This window comes from Rhododendron vialii, chromosome 3a (assembly GCF_030253575.1).
Source record: "Rhododendron vialii isolate Sample 1 chromosome 3a, ASM3025357v1".
NCBI classification, from domain to species: Eukaryota; Viridiplantae; Streptophyta; class Magnoliopsida; order Ericales; family Ericaceae; genus Rhododendron; species Rhododendron vialii.
Genome location: NC_080559.1, coordinates 12,319,666 through 12,332,865, shown reverse-complemented (window position 1 = coordinate 12,332,865; position 13,200 = coordinate 12,319,666). Strand labels below are relative to the sequence as shown.

The window sequence follows — 13,200 nt, the reverse complement described above, 5'->3', positions numbered from 1 at the left end:
CCAGAAACTATACTAATCTAAGCCTAAGGATGATTTAAGACTAATCCTACCAGAACCATTATCCAATTTTCATTCCCATTGCTATAACCTTCTGTTCACGTACTCCCAAAAACCAAGCGATTTGTTCCCTATGCATTCCACTTGTTCTCTCCCCACCCGCTCAAACCACAATGACCATTCACAGTACACACACGCACACCACGTCACACACACAAATCACCACAGCACACACTCAACTGCCGTGTTCTCTCTCTCTCTCTCTCAAAACCCATTAAACTAGTCTCCAACCCATGGGTTTGACCAATCCATGGAACAAATATACATCACAACAAAAGAAATAGATGAAGGAGAAAATTACCTCTGTTCGATAACCAAAAGAAGACCATCTCTAAACTCTTCGGCGGCGGCTGCTGCTCTTTTCTCACTAAACGGTTGAAAGACAATAGCACTAGTCTAATATAATGACTTCCACTGACCCACGTTCTCTCCAAATAAAAACCCTACTTTGTGAAAATATCTCCTAACAAATAACTTTATAAAACTACCCACTAATCACGAACACCCACAATTATAGTCATCTAGTTAAACAAAATATCGAAAATTCTAACTGAGGTAAAAACTAAATCACAATGGTTAATTAAGCTCATACTCTTGTAGTTATAGTAACGACAATTGTATCCGTTGTGTACGCAAAAATAATTAATCAGGACCCAACCATAATACCCAATTAAATAATGGCCAAAATAATTAATAAAATAAATTAAAATTCTGGGTCGTAACAATATCTTTCACTTCCTAAGCCGTGGGATTCTAGCAAAAAGGATGGCCTGCTGTAAAAGAGGACCTTGGAGTGCCATCAGATTAAGAAGAAATTACAAGAAAAATTTGCATTCCTCTGCTGTTCTAACTTACCTGTAGAACATCAACAGTTCTTTCCAGTTCAGCAATATATTGGAGTTTACGAACCCTTGAGCATTGCCCAGAATGCCTGAAAAGGATATCATTATGAGCAACTACATTAATATATGACTAGTTCATGTATTTAATCCTGACATACAGCAAAACATAGAACAGCATCAAAAAGCAAAAAATAAAAAATAAATTGAACCGTATCAATGGAGTTAGAACTTAAAAATGAGCTTACAGCCTTGGAGACAAATATCTCAGATTTATCAAAACAGCATAAACACAACTTAAATAGATTCCTCAATAGAATAAGATCTGATTGATGCAGCAGTTCATCGGACTACACACAAAGAGGTGAAGCAACAGGAAATAAAAGGTAAGCAGATAATAACAAATCATTGAGAGTTGGGATTGCCTTTTGAGGTTTTCAAAATAAAAATCAGATGTACATAACTTTCATGTTAGTAGCATTGCCTTTAGCTCAAAGCACTTCAAGAAAATTTGGCTAATATTGTGATCTTATGGTGAGGATTTGAGCAAGCATAGGACGAGATGATTTTCAAAAGATTTGCTATCATGACTCTAATAAGAACAAGACCAATATCAACATTAGACCACAATAAGTGAGCTCTGTAAGCCTAATTCTATTACAGTGGACACCGACAAATGCTTTCTTTTTCTTGGTAAGCGGAACAACGCCGTCGAGACTCTATGGAGGACCTCCCAATCAGCCTCACAAGACAAAGACCAAGACTCCACAAGATTCATTGCTTTCATTTCATGAAAACCTATGTGGTGATAAGTCATAAAACATGTCGTTCACCTTTGCATTTTCCCCTCCTAGAGTCTTCTTAGGATATGATAGCTCCCCCATCTCCCCCCCCCCCCCCAGGACTTTAACATGGCAATGCTTATAGCATCCTACACAGCTAACCAAACCAAGCCAAGCCTTAAGTCCCAATCAATTGGGGAATTCATATAGATAACCGGAAGGATCAAACGGGATTTTTTACATGCTGGCTGTCATATTGTAAATGGGACTCAAAGCATGACACATGTGAAATTCCTATAAAGCTAACATGAGAGAGAGAGAGAGAGAAACACTTCAACCACACACAAATCCACACATGCAAGGGTTTGTGGGGATGTGTGTACATATTTGTGAGTGGCACAAAAGCCCGAGGGTTTAGGCACGTTGACAGTGGTCCAAGCAGGCACAAAGTAGGCTGCAAAGAGAAAGCAGCGACACTGGAAATATACAAAGTATTGGCAATCCTACCATTCCGTCTCAGTATTTCCTACTAACCAGTCATGGCAATGACAATGCTCACGAATAGCATATTGCATTCAGTCAACAACCAAATACAGAGACCCAACTTCAAAGTTGGGATGGATATAAGATACAAGGAGGAAAAAAACACCATAAGGAGTACAAGCTTCATTTATAAAAACATCCTGTTAGTGAAACATCGACTTACACATATTTACAAATCTCAATACTGCACAGATTAACCCTACAGCTCAGACATTAGGCATTTCACATGTTGAAGGTACACAGAAGAACCAAGTCTATGAATGGTTGATGACAACATCCACTTCAGAATTAACTACGACATACCGAGAATATAAATCAAAAGAGAATAGAATACCACACCAATAAGTGAAGAAAGCACGTGAATCCAAAACCTAACCTTTTAACTGCCATGGTGTTGGTATTGGCAACGCTCTCATTGACACTATCTAAATATTTCTAACAACCCTATCATTCTTTGTCAATCTTATCTATTTTCAAGTCCTTACAAGGAGACGGCTCACAAGTTGGGTACAATGGATGGTTATGAACCAAATGCAGACACCTAACTTCAAGAAAGTTGAGATGCATATAAGATATGAGGAAAGCACCACCATGATGAATAAAAGCTTCATCTCGTTTATTTGATAGTAAAACGTCTTACTTGAAGATTTGAAGTACAGCAGGAAATGACCCTACAGGTTTGAAGTTGAAGGCTATGCAGAAGAATCAAGTCTTCAAGGGCTTGTTGGGAGAACCTCCCATTGAGATATAATTACAAGACCAAGAAATAAACCAATGGAGAACAAATAAAGAACATCAATAGGCGGAGGAAAGCATGTCAGTCCTGACACTAACCTTATATCTGCCTTTGACTCTGCATTAGCCTCCCCAGCTAAGCCGCTTCCATGTTGCACTTCACAATGCACCATTCCAGAAGCACAAAGACCACCATCTAAATACTCCATAGGGTTTTGAAAGAGACAATCTGATAATGCTGAAACCATAGTATTCTCTGGAAAGGTAAATTTCCCTTTGCTCCGAGGGGAATTAGGACCGTACATACAACCTGACTCGAAGACACAACCAGTTTCGCTGGAAACTGAACTGTCATCATCATTAAGTGAGACAAGGCCATCCAAGAGGGTCATTGAATCACTAGCTGATCGCCGGTGGAGTGTCCCTTTTGTATTTGCGTCCGAATCACCCAACAGGTCGTCGAGCCATTCTGGCTGCTCCTCTAATATGGAGCTTTGAGATATGGATTTTTGGGGTCTTGGGTACAACTCTTTGCATGAGCTTGGCAACAAAGGGTCATAAATCGATCAGGTTGTACTTTTCTTTTGAAACGGGCAGCGGGGAGGAAGGTGAGCATGCCTCGACATGGTCAAATACTAACTGGGCGAGGATTGGTGCTTCTAGCAATTGACCATTATCTAGTGTTTGCTGTGGCCTCTTCTATAGCAGGGTCTTTCATTGCTAAATTAGTCCCATATTTCTGCCATCATCCTATCCCTACCTTGTTGGTACAAACTTTAAAACAATAAAGGGGAAGTTAAAAAGAAAAGATAATGAAAATATCATCAAAAGAGATGTAGTTTCGAACGTGGGAACTGGGGAAGTTCTAAACAGTATTGTTCCTCAGTTCCTAGTTTCTGAATATGTTTTGGAGTTTGGACTAAGTAAGAGAAAATAATAGAACATTTCGTCTTGCACAACTAAAAATTCACAAAAAACTCATGATTCTACTTTCTATTCACAAATAGCTGCAGAGTAAAAGCATGCCAATAATTAAAACAGGCTTCTGTCAAAGGATGATTTTCATTTCCAATTTTCAAATTCTACTCATCAAAGACAGACTGGAAGTGTTCTTTTTTCTTTCTGCTTGCATAAACTAGAAAAAGTGAAAGAGCTCCATTCAAGAATTTCATTTATGTCTATTTCAAACAAATAGGTTGCGTAAAATACTGATTAGAGTACCTAAACAACATTAACAGGAAAGAAAATATATATGAGAATATAGTAAAATAAAGAAAACCAGAAACAAATTAATGACCCTGTTTGGATGCTGAGAAACCGGAGAACAGAAACGGAGAAAGAACAGAAAATTGACAATCTGCATTACCCATTTAGTTCTAGGTTCAAAAACACAAGCAAAACTTCGCCTAACAACACTAATCAACCAAAAAAAAATGGTTACCTATTTCTTCTTTTCTTGAGTGATAGATTAGAGGACATGCAAAATCTCAGAATTATTTTCCGTTCTTTTCTTCAGTTTTCTCACCAACCGAACACAGCTATGGGGGAAATAAAGCGAAATCTTGGGTAGTATTGAAGATACCAGAACAAAAACAAATATAGAGAATAACCCTCGTAATTTGGAGTAATACAAAACATGGGTTTCGACTTTTACTCTCGAATTTGTTGAGGAACTTGGCTTTACCTTCTGGTTTCTCTTTTATTTTTTCTTCTGCAACAGATAGGGAGAGAAGAAGATGAAGAAATGGGGCTCAATGCTTCATATACTGCACAAGATATATGAGGATTTGTTTGTACACTATCGACACACTCCATTGGGAGGCACCTCTCTGTGCCCAAAACAATGTCGAGATATTTTCCAGTCGTTGATTTAAAATATAGGAGTAAAAAAAACTATACAATTAAATGGCCAAAAAAACCTTTCGGCACGAGTAATTTTTGGGTATCGGATGTGTATTATATGGCCGTGTCCACGTAATATTCTAGTAATATATCCGGGTCGTCTAAAAATGTATTGGACGGCTCAGATTGAAATCTACTCTCTCCTCTCACCCCATCACTCTCTCTCCTCTTTCTCTCTTTTTTTCTCTCTCCAAATTCGAGCTGTCTAAAACCAAAATAAACGTCCCGGATTGCAAGGGCTCTACGTGGTGCCCGCTCGGCCTAGAGGCACTGGGACCATGTTCGTTTGGGAATTTTGAATTTTGAATTATTTCACTGCGAATGGTTCCCAATAAATTTTTTCTCAATCATTACTCTCATTTCTCTTTCTATCTCTCTTTACTTAGAGCATCCGCAATGGGAATAATCAAATTCAATAACCAAAATGTGCCCCGTCAGCATTTGATTATCCATTTAGTTCATAATTAAACTTAACAAACTTTACCTCCACATTGGTTATTTGTGCATCCCTATAAAAAAAACCCCCCACAATACGCAATGCACCTATGTTCAATTGCAAACGAGTTTTAATCACGCACCTGACCACACCAAATTATTCGTCTCGATTAGACGATTCAAATGTGGGGTGTTTTTTAGTTTTTTAGTTTTAAGTTTGGTTATTGGGTTTGGTTATTGAGTTTTGGTTTTTGGTAAAAGTTGTAAAGTTTGGTTATGGAATGGATTGAATTTGATTATTTGCTAAAAGACTTGTAACTTTGCTTATTACAATGTGAAGTATTTTTTTAGCATTGTTGTTAAGTTTGCTTATCCATACCAATTTGCTTATTACAATGTGGATGCTCTAACCCAAAATTCAAAATCTAAATACCAAAACAAAGGGTCCGGAGTTTTCGGCACAGAGGGATCGGACCCCATTGGTGGGGAAGTGACCGGTGGAATAGGGAAAAAGCAGTGTATGGACCACACTGTTGAGTTGTACACAGCTCATCCCACCGAGAAATTATTCGTTGCCCCAAAGGCAACACGTCATTTTTGCCCGCTGGTGCCTCTTCCCAATCAAAATTTGCCTTGTGGGTTAATTGTCAGTCTGAAGTCTACCATGGTTTGAGGCATTAAATCCACTTATCCATGTTCTTCTCTCTCCACCATACATAGTCTTCTCTCAAAAATTAAGTGTTCCAAATTTTAATTCATTTTAATGGGTGAGAAGATTTTATTTTTTTGATCATTTAATTCTAAAGGGTCATAATTAAATTTTGACTATAGGGCTCTCGTTGATTAGCCCTAAGAAATTTGTAGAATCAAATATCACTTAGAACTAACCAACAAGAGCCCTATCATTCGATACTCTCACTATCACTACACGTGTACCGCTACCACCACCATGCAGTCTACTACCACTTTTAAAACCTTGACATGTTCTGCTCCTTAGTCAATGTACAACTGTTGTATTTAATATGCTTGCTACCATTATGCAGTCCGCTACAATTGCTGATGTACTTACATGTGTTTGTGTGTGTGTGTATATATATATATATACAGTCAGTCTCAAATGAGGGAGTCTTTATTTTAGTTAAAATGCGGACCTCCTCATTTCTTCTATTTTCCGATCGAATTTCGATGATCCGAGCCCGCTCAATGTGTTCAGAACGTGATTTTAAGGGTACCCGCGAGAAATTGGCAAAAAAAATGACCGGAAAGGGCTTCATCCGAGCAGTTTTTGTTTGAACCGTTTGATAAAAAACAAACAAAAACTGCTCGGATGAAGCCCTTCCCGGCCATTTTTTTTGCTGATTTCTCGCGGGTACCCTTAAAATCACGTTCTGAACACATTGAGCGGCTCGGATTATCGAAATTCAATCGGAAAAGGGAGGTCCGCATTTTATTAAAATGAGGTGGTCCTTACGGGAGACGGACTGATATATATATATATATATATATATATATATATATGGAGAGAGAGAGAGAGAGAGAGAGAGAGAGAGAGAGAGAGAGAGAGAGAGAGAGCTTACTAGGGGAGGAGTGAAAAACATGGGACCGGAATTTTCAGCAGGCCAGTGGCCATCACTTGACTGGATTGCACGATTTAATCGAATAGCTTTCTTCAAAGCAGTTGTCACGGTCTCATACTTCACGTCCTCTGTCTCTGCCAATCTCATTGCTAGTATACTCAAATCGATGTTCTTGTTTTCCTTTTTCAGCTGTAAACAAAGAAATTGCACTACTTTTTATGGTCTATCAAGGGAAATGGGTGTTTAATTTGAGAGAAACTTACGGCAGCACTCAATTGCGACCGAAGATCAGTACAGCAGGTCAAAAAAAAGAAGAAGAAGAAGCATAAATGCAAAAAAAAATACAAAAGATTATTAGGCCAAAAAGCGGTTCTTTTCAGTGTCTTTTTACAGGGAGACAAACAAACACAACTTATATAGATAAAAAATAAAAATAAAAAGGGGTAAATTTCACTGACCTCCCCTGAGATTTCTGACACAGACAAAGACCTCCCTCGAGGTTTCTGAAACGCCACTAACCTCCCCTACTTTTGAAAGAATTATCAATATTTTCCATCTGTGAAGTCCCCGTTAAGTTTTTACCAGAAAATCATGATGTCATCACATTTTACAAGCCTAAACCCCTAATTACCCTTGCAACCGTGGCCAAACAGCCAATGCTTTTCTTCCATACTAAATCTGATATTCACCCCCTCTCACTATGATTTTGAAAAGTAAATAGAACCTGATAATTCAAATTATTCACAAATTATTCTAAAGAATATTTTGACAAATCATTCACTAATGTTTATCGATGTTATGTGATACATACGTATGTCGGATAATTATATCAAATATATACCCACATAGTATAGAACTATTTGTTTATACATTGTATATATTATAAGAATTGATTTTTACACTCTCCTTTTTATATCCACACACCCTTTTTTGTCTTTTAGCAAAAAAAAAAAAAATACACTTTCAATTCTAAAAAAGAAAGTGTGGATATCAAAAAAGGTATTGCATGTGAAAATCAATTTCCTATATTATATTCCATCAAAAATTTTAGTCTGCTATTAAAGTTGAAATCTTTAATTTTATGCAAAGTACTTCAAAAAATGATTAAAAAAACACTACGCGAACAAACATGGCGTGCATAGATGACTTGTGGGGTCCACTTCGAGGTCCCACACAAATGATCTGAATGTTCATTAAATTTACAATTTTTTGAGTCGTCGTAAAAAATTTGCTCAATCGAAAATCGAATGACTGTAAGTTCTTGATCAAATCTACTAACTTTTCATTTAAAATCAAGATTCTGAATTCTGAATGAAAAATGATTCTGATTCTAAATGAAAAAGTTAGAAAATTAGATTAAAAAAATTACAATAATCCAACTGAGTTGATTTTTTGTAGGGCAACTCGAAAAATTAATTTAATTTTATGAACATGAAGGATTATTTGTATGGAACTCCGAAATGGGCCCTACAAGTCATTTGTGTACAATCTGTGCACACCATGTTTGGCGCGTAATCGGACTGAAAAATAACGCGCATAAGGATATGTTTGGTTGTGTTTTCATTTCTGAGTTTTTGAGAGGGAAAAGTTATATAGAGTTTCATACTTTTTTTTTTGCCTTTAATCAACTTGTTTTTCAAATTTTGCCTCTCTCTCTCTCTCTCTCTCTCTCTCTCTCTACTTTTTGGGTACATTAAGTCTAAATATATTTAAAAAGTAAAAGAAAAAAGGAGCCAATTTTGACTTGCCATGTCGATTGTTTATATATATAGTATCCCTTTCATTCTAGTGAATTTGTTTAGAATTTTCAAAAAAAAAAAAAAATCACTTGTTAGATAGAACTGCTTTAGGTATAGCCAAAAAGTGAAAAGAAATTGACAAAATTATAAAACAATTTAAAAAAAAGAATGCAAATTAGGAAGCAATCAAAGATATTAAAAAAAAGGTTCTTTGAGAAGAAAACCGAACATAGCTATTTTCTTATTCAAAAAATAGCAATTTGAAAATTGCAAGATATTTATTAATGAGGCTCGCTTTTTTTTTTATTAGCTACGATTTTTTTGTCTTTGTTCAATTTTTTTTTTTTTTTTTTGTCTTTTGTCAGTTTTGTGTTAATTTTATGTGGATTGTTAGTTCGTCTTGATGAGAGAAACCAATAATTTACAAAATTAACACAAAACTAATGAAAGTTAAAATTAAAAATATTTGAATAAACGAAAAATCATCCAAAAGGGTTATTAAGCCAAACCTCCCGTATGTGGAATTGGAAATTGGGGATGGAACTAGGGTAAAACTAGGATACTTGGCATGGTGTATGCAAAAAATTATGATTTTTTTTTATCATACATATGCAGAAATTTATTGCAACAAGTTTGAGGCAATTGATTCAATTAGGCTGTGATGGAGAATATAGAATAGGGTGGTCTTCCATTAACAGTTTATAGTGAAAGCAATGGATAAAGGGGAGGAATAGAAATAAACAAATAAGGCAAATGAGGTGCTAACCATAGAGAGCATTTAAGTCTTTTTCTCTTCAAGACTAACACTGTTTATGCTCATTTAATTAGATGGGGGAATCTTGATAATTGTTTCAAAAGTAGGGGAGGTCAGTGACATTTCAGAAAAGGGAGGTCTCTATTTGTGTCAGGAACCTCGGGGGAGGTCAGTGAAATTTACCCAAAAAAAAATTAGATACAAGTTGAAGTTTATAGTTACCTGCATCCGCATTAGAAGATCAGCACAGGGTGGGGCTCGGGTTCGGTCTTTTTTAAAGTTGTCCTTGTACTCTTGTCGAGCTTGTTCAACTGCTTCGCGCTCTTCCGGTGTTCCTGCATCAGGCTCGAATTCCCAAATTTGTCTACCAACGTAGTTGTTGGTGCTAAACAAATATGGTCCCTTGCCTTCAGCAATCTTTAGCTTCCACATTTTGTAATAAGTGTTTTCTTAGTAACCACACAGGTGCTTTGCTAGATCTCTGCATTCATAAGCTCACAATTTAGAAATATACCATGTTTGTATAGGTTCTTCTATTTGATGCATTCGAAAATTGAAATTCTGAAAAAGGTTTTTTTTTTTTTAAACCTAAAATCTATAAGCCGTAAATAGGAGTAACAATATTTTGGAAAGCTTTTTTCTAGGTTATTTTTTCGGCTTTTGGCATTTTTTTTGGACTTCAAGTTGGTGCTGTGCAGTGAGGTGCACAGCATCATGCTGCGCACCTCTGAGCCATCGGATCGTGCATCTGACGACTCGGATCTCATCTCGGCAACCAACGATCGATAGCCGTTCATTGCCAAGATGAGATCCGAACCGTCGGATACAAGATCCGAACCGTCGGATACACGATTCGACAGCTCGGAAGTGCACAGCACAGTGCTGTGCACACACTACAAAGCACCATCCCAATTCATTTTTTTTTAGCTTCTTCGTTTTTTGGGGGGCTTGTTTGTGCTTGCAGCTTGGCCTTTGGGCAATGTTTCCGGACAGGATACTACTATTTGGACAAATGCGTTTGTTTTCTTTTGTTATGCAAAACACATTGGGTTAACATTAGGTATTTTCACAGAAATCCTAGCCATTTTTGCAAGCCCAGACCAGGTAGTAAAAATGCGGTAATAATTGACCAAAGCAGTAGACAAAATAATAATTAGAGAAAAGAATTAGGATTGCCTGTGTATAACATCTTGATTTTCGGACACGTTATTAAACGATTTTCTAAAATAATTTCTTAAATAAAGGACATTTTCTTGAAATAACAACGAAAGCTTAATTTAATTACAATACTTTAAAATTAACTGAGAGAAATTAATAGAGCTACTACAGATACGATTGATTCTTCTAGAAGTTGTCTTTGAGTTGATATGATCCTTTAGCTCTATCTTCTGGCGTGAAATGCCATGGTAACGTAGTACTGTGAGTGATGACACTCATTAGATAATCTCAACCCCACTAACCCCTTACTTTATAGTTAAACAGTCATTCAATATAACAGTCAAGAGTACTACAGAAGAATTACACATTATTCTTTTTTTTACTATTCGTTAATTTAAGTGAATTCTGGATTCTTCTCCACAAGAACCATTCCTCTAACATCCACTAATTTTGACCATCCCATGAAATAACAACGAGGTCCGAAGCGAATACAACTAAATTATGTATTCAATACGGATTTGTCGACAACCATAATAGGATAATACCTCACCATGACATCTCAAGCATTAGAGGTCGCATCATTTTAATACCGAGATCCATTTGCCGTCTCACAACTCTACACACTGAGTACTTTACCATAATCCTAATCCACACACTCGGTATTGTACCGTATTCAAAAATCCTTTACGGTTTTCCAAAATACTGTACCCGGAGTCCTTTATCGTTTTCTAACTCATCTAAAGGTATTTTAAAGTACTAGCTAGGGTCCTTTACGGGCACCCAACATCGTAAATCAACTTTACTGTTTTATCCTTTACTTATCCACATCTATAACCATCCCATGAGCCTAAGTCAAATCTAGCATGTTCACCATAATTCATCAATAAAACTCAACTCATAACATAATACATTCCAATGAGATAACAAGTATATCAGTTAATAGTGCGCGAGTACGTAAAACACGTAGTGTATTATGATTGGGCCGACGCCCTTACGTTTATTATATGCACACCGTAATTTTATTAAACGAGTAAATTAATAATTTTCTTAACTTATTAATCTACATGTCTTTACTATAGGGTACAAATCATTTGTTAACATTTTTGATGTTACTCACGTTACTATTTTTATGTCAAACATTTGTTTTCTATAAAATTAATCATGATTTGTATTTACAAAAAAAAAAATATATTATCACTATAGTTATAATAAACTAGCCAATAATTTTATTAAAGGTATTTGGGTCTTTGATACTCTAAAATATTTTTAATTCTTCTTCATATTTGTTGTATTATAAAATTACTTTTAAAATGTCCTAATAACTTATATAGATTAGAGTTAACATTTTCTTATTATGAACATTATGCTAACATCAATACTAGGCAGCAGTGTGTGATATTAAACATTCTTATCTTTCCACTTTTTAATGTAATAATGAAGTTGTAATAAAAGAAAATCAGTCATGGAGCCAAAACATTACACTAGGTAATTAGGAGGACTAAAGTGTTATTTTAACAAATGTTTTTTAAAACCCATTTCGGTTCTTCACAGTCAAAGCCGCGCCACACCTCGGCTGGAAGCTGTTCGCCGTTATTTTCGATTTCCATCACTCCGCAACATTAACCAAAAAAAAAAAAAAATGCAAAAAATTTCACGCATTTTATTATAGCAAAAAAGGTTCAGCATTTTATCATCTCGTTTTCACAAACAAAAAAGTTGTGAACAAAAACTTTATTTACTACAGTAACTCTACTCACAAATCTATCAACAATTTATTCATTACCGGAGACAACTTGACATTTCTAAACAATTTTTTCTTTAACGGAAACACTTAACAACTTCTCAACCACAAACAGGGACAGAGTCAGAAATTTCATCACGCAGGGGCGACTGTGCATGCGAGAAAAAAAATATAAATACAGATGCATAATCATGTAAATACATTAAAACTCAAAATAACGTAAATACGTAAATCAGTTTAACTAATGAGATCGATCTTGATGTATGTGTCTTGTTTTCCTTTATTGTTCATCTTCTTCTTTTTTCATTCATCACAACTGGACGAATTCGGTACATGGACTTTTATATTCTTGATTTTACCAGTCAAAAAATAAAGAATTAGTAGAAGTTTAGAGCAACAATTGAGGAAAGACATACCTACAACTTAAATTTCACCAAAATTACTTAGGATTTCCAAAATATCTTCTCCGCCGTCGCTATTTTCTCGAAATTGCCTTTGAAGTCTTCATAATTGGTGATGTTTGTGCCATTGAGATTTTAGAGTAAAAAGAAATAAAACTATAAAACACTAAACCCATCTAATGAAAGGTGAAAGTTTATTACTTGAATATTCACAATATTAACCCTATAGTTCTATTTTTTTTTTATGTTTTAACCATTAGCCTTTAGTAATTAATGTTGGTATCCTCGTATTTCAAAGGTTACTATTATATTTTTTTTTCAAAATTCTATACAGGGGTGAGCCTATATATTTTCATAAATTTTTTTTTTTTAAATAAAATAGTAGTGTTTCTTTCTCTTCTTACAGGGACGACTGCCAATAGTAGCCCCTCCATGGTTCCATCCCTGAACACAAATAAAATCTATAAATTTTTTACTACCGGAAACACCCCCTAAAAATCAATACGCAATCACCTAATAAACGTAGGAGAAAGTAGT

General features: G+C 35.7%; 2 protein-coding genes across 6 annotated transcripts in view; both read right to left on the bottom strand.

Moving 5' to 3' along the window:
* Window positions 1–13,200, bottom strand: part of LOC131321042 (uncharacterized) — a 59,953-nt gene that overhangs the window by 3,318 nt on the left and 43,435 nt on the right. The window contains exons 1-3 of one of the 4 annotated variants that reach the window (XM_058352065.1): window positions 4,641–4,738; window positions 3,056–3,716; window positions 913–988 (exon numbers count right to left, since the gene is read on the bottom strand). In XM_058352065.1, coding sequence (XP_058208048.1) covers window positions 913–988; window positions 3,056–3,348 — 369 coding nt within the window. In that variant the 5' untranslated portion in view covers window positions 3,349–3,716; window positions 4,641–4,738. Of the gene's footprint in view, window positions 1–912; window positions 989–3,055; window positions 3,731–4,640; window positions 4,739–13,200 lie in introns of those variants that run through there. The other 3 variants (XM_058352064.1, XM_058352063.1, XM_058352066.1) reach the window with 3 other exon arrangements.
* Window positions 1–13,200, bottom strand: part of LOC131321037 (dammarenediol II synthase-like) — a 132,703-nt gene that overhangs the window by 86,577 nt on the left and 32,926 nt on the right. Inside the window, exon 1 of one of the 2 annotated variants that reach the window (XM_058352052.1) lies at window positions 9,586–9,843. The exons of the other annotated variant lie outside the window; for it this stretch is intronic. Within the exon in view, the coding sequence (XP_058208035.1) occupies window positions 9,586–9,795 (210 nt within the window). The 5' untranslated portion in view covers window positions 9,796–9,843. Of the gene's footprint in view, window positions 1–9,585; window positions 9,844–13,200 lie in introns of those variants that run through there. 2 annotated transcript variants of the gene reach the window in all.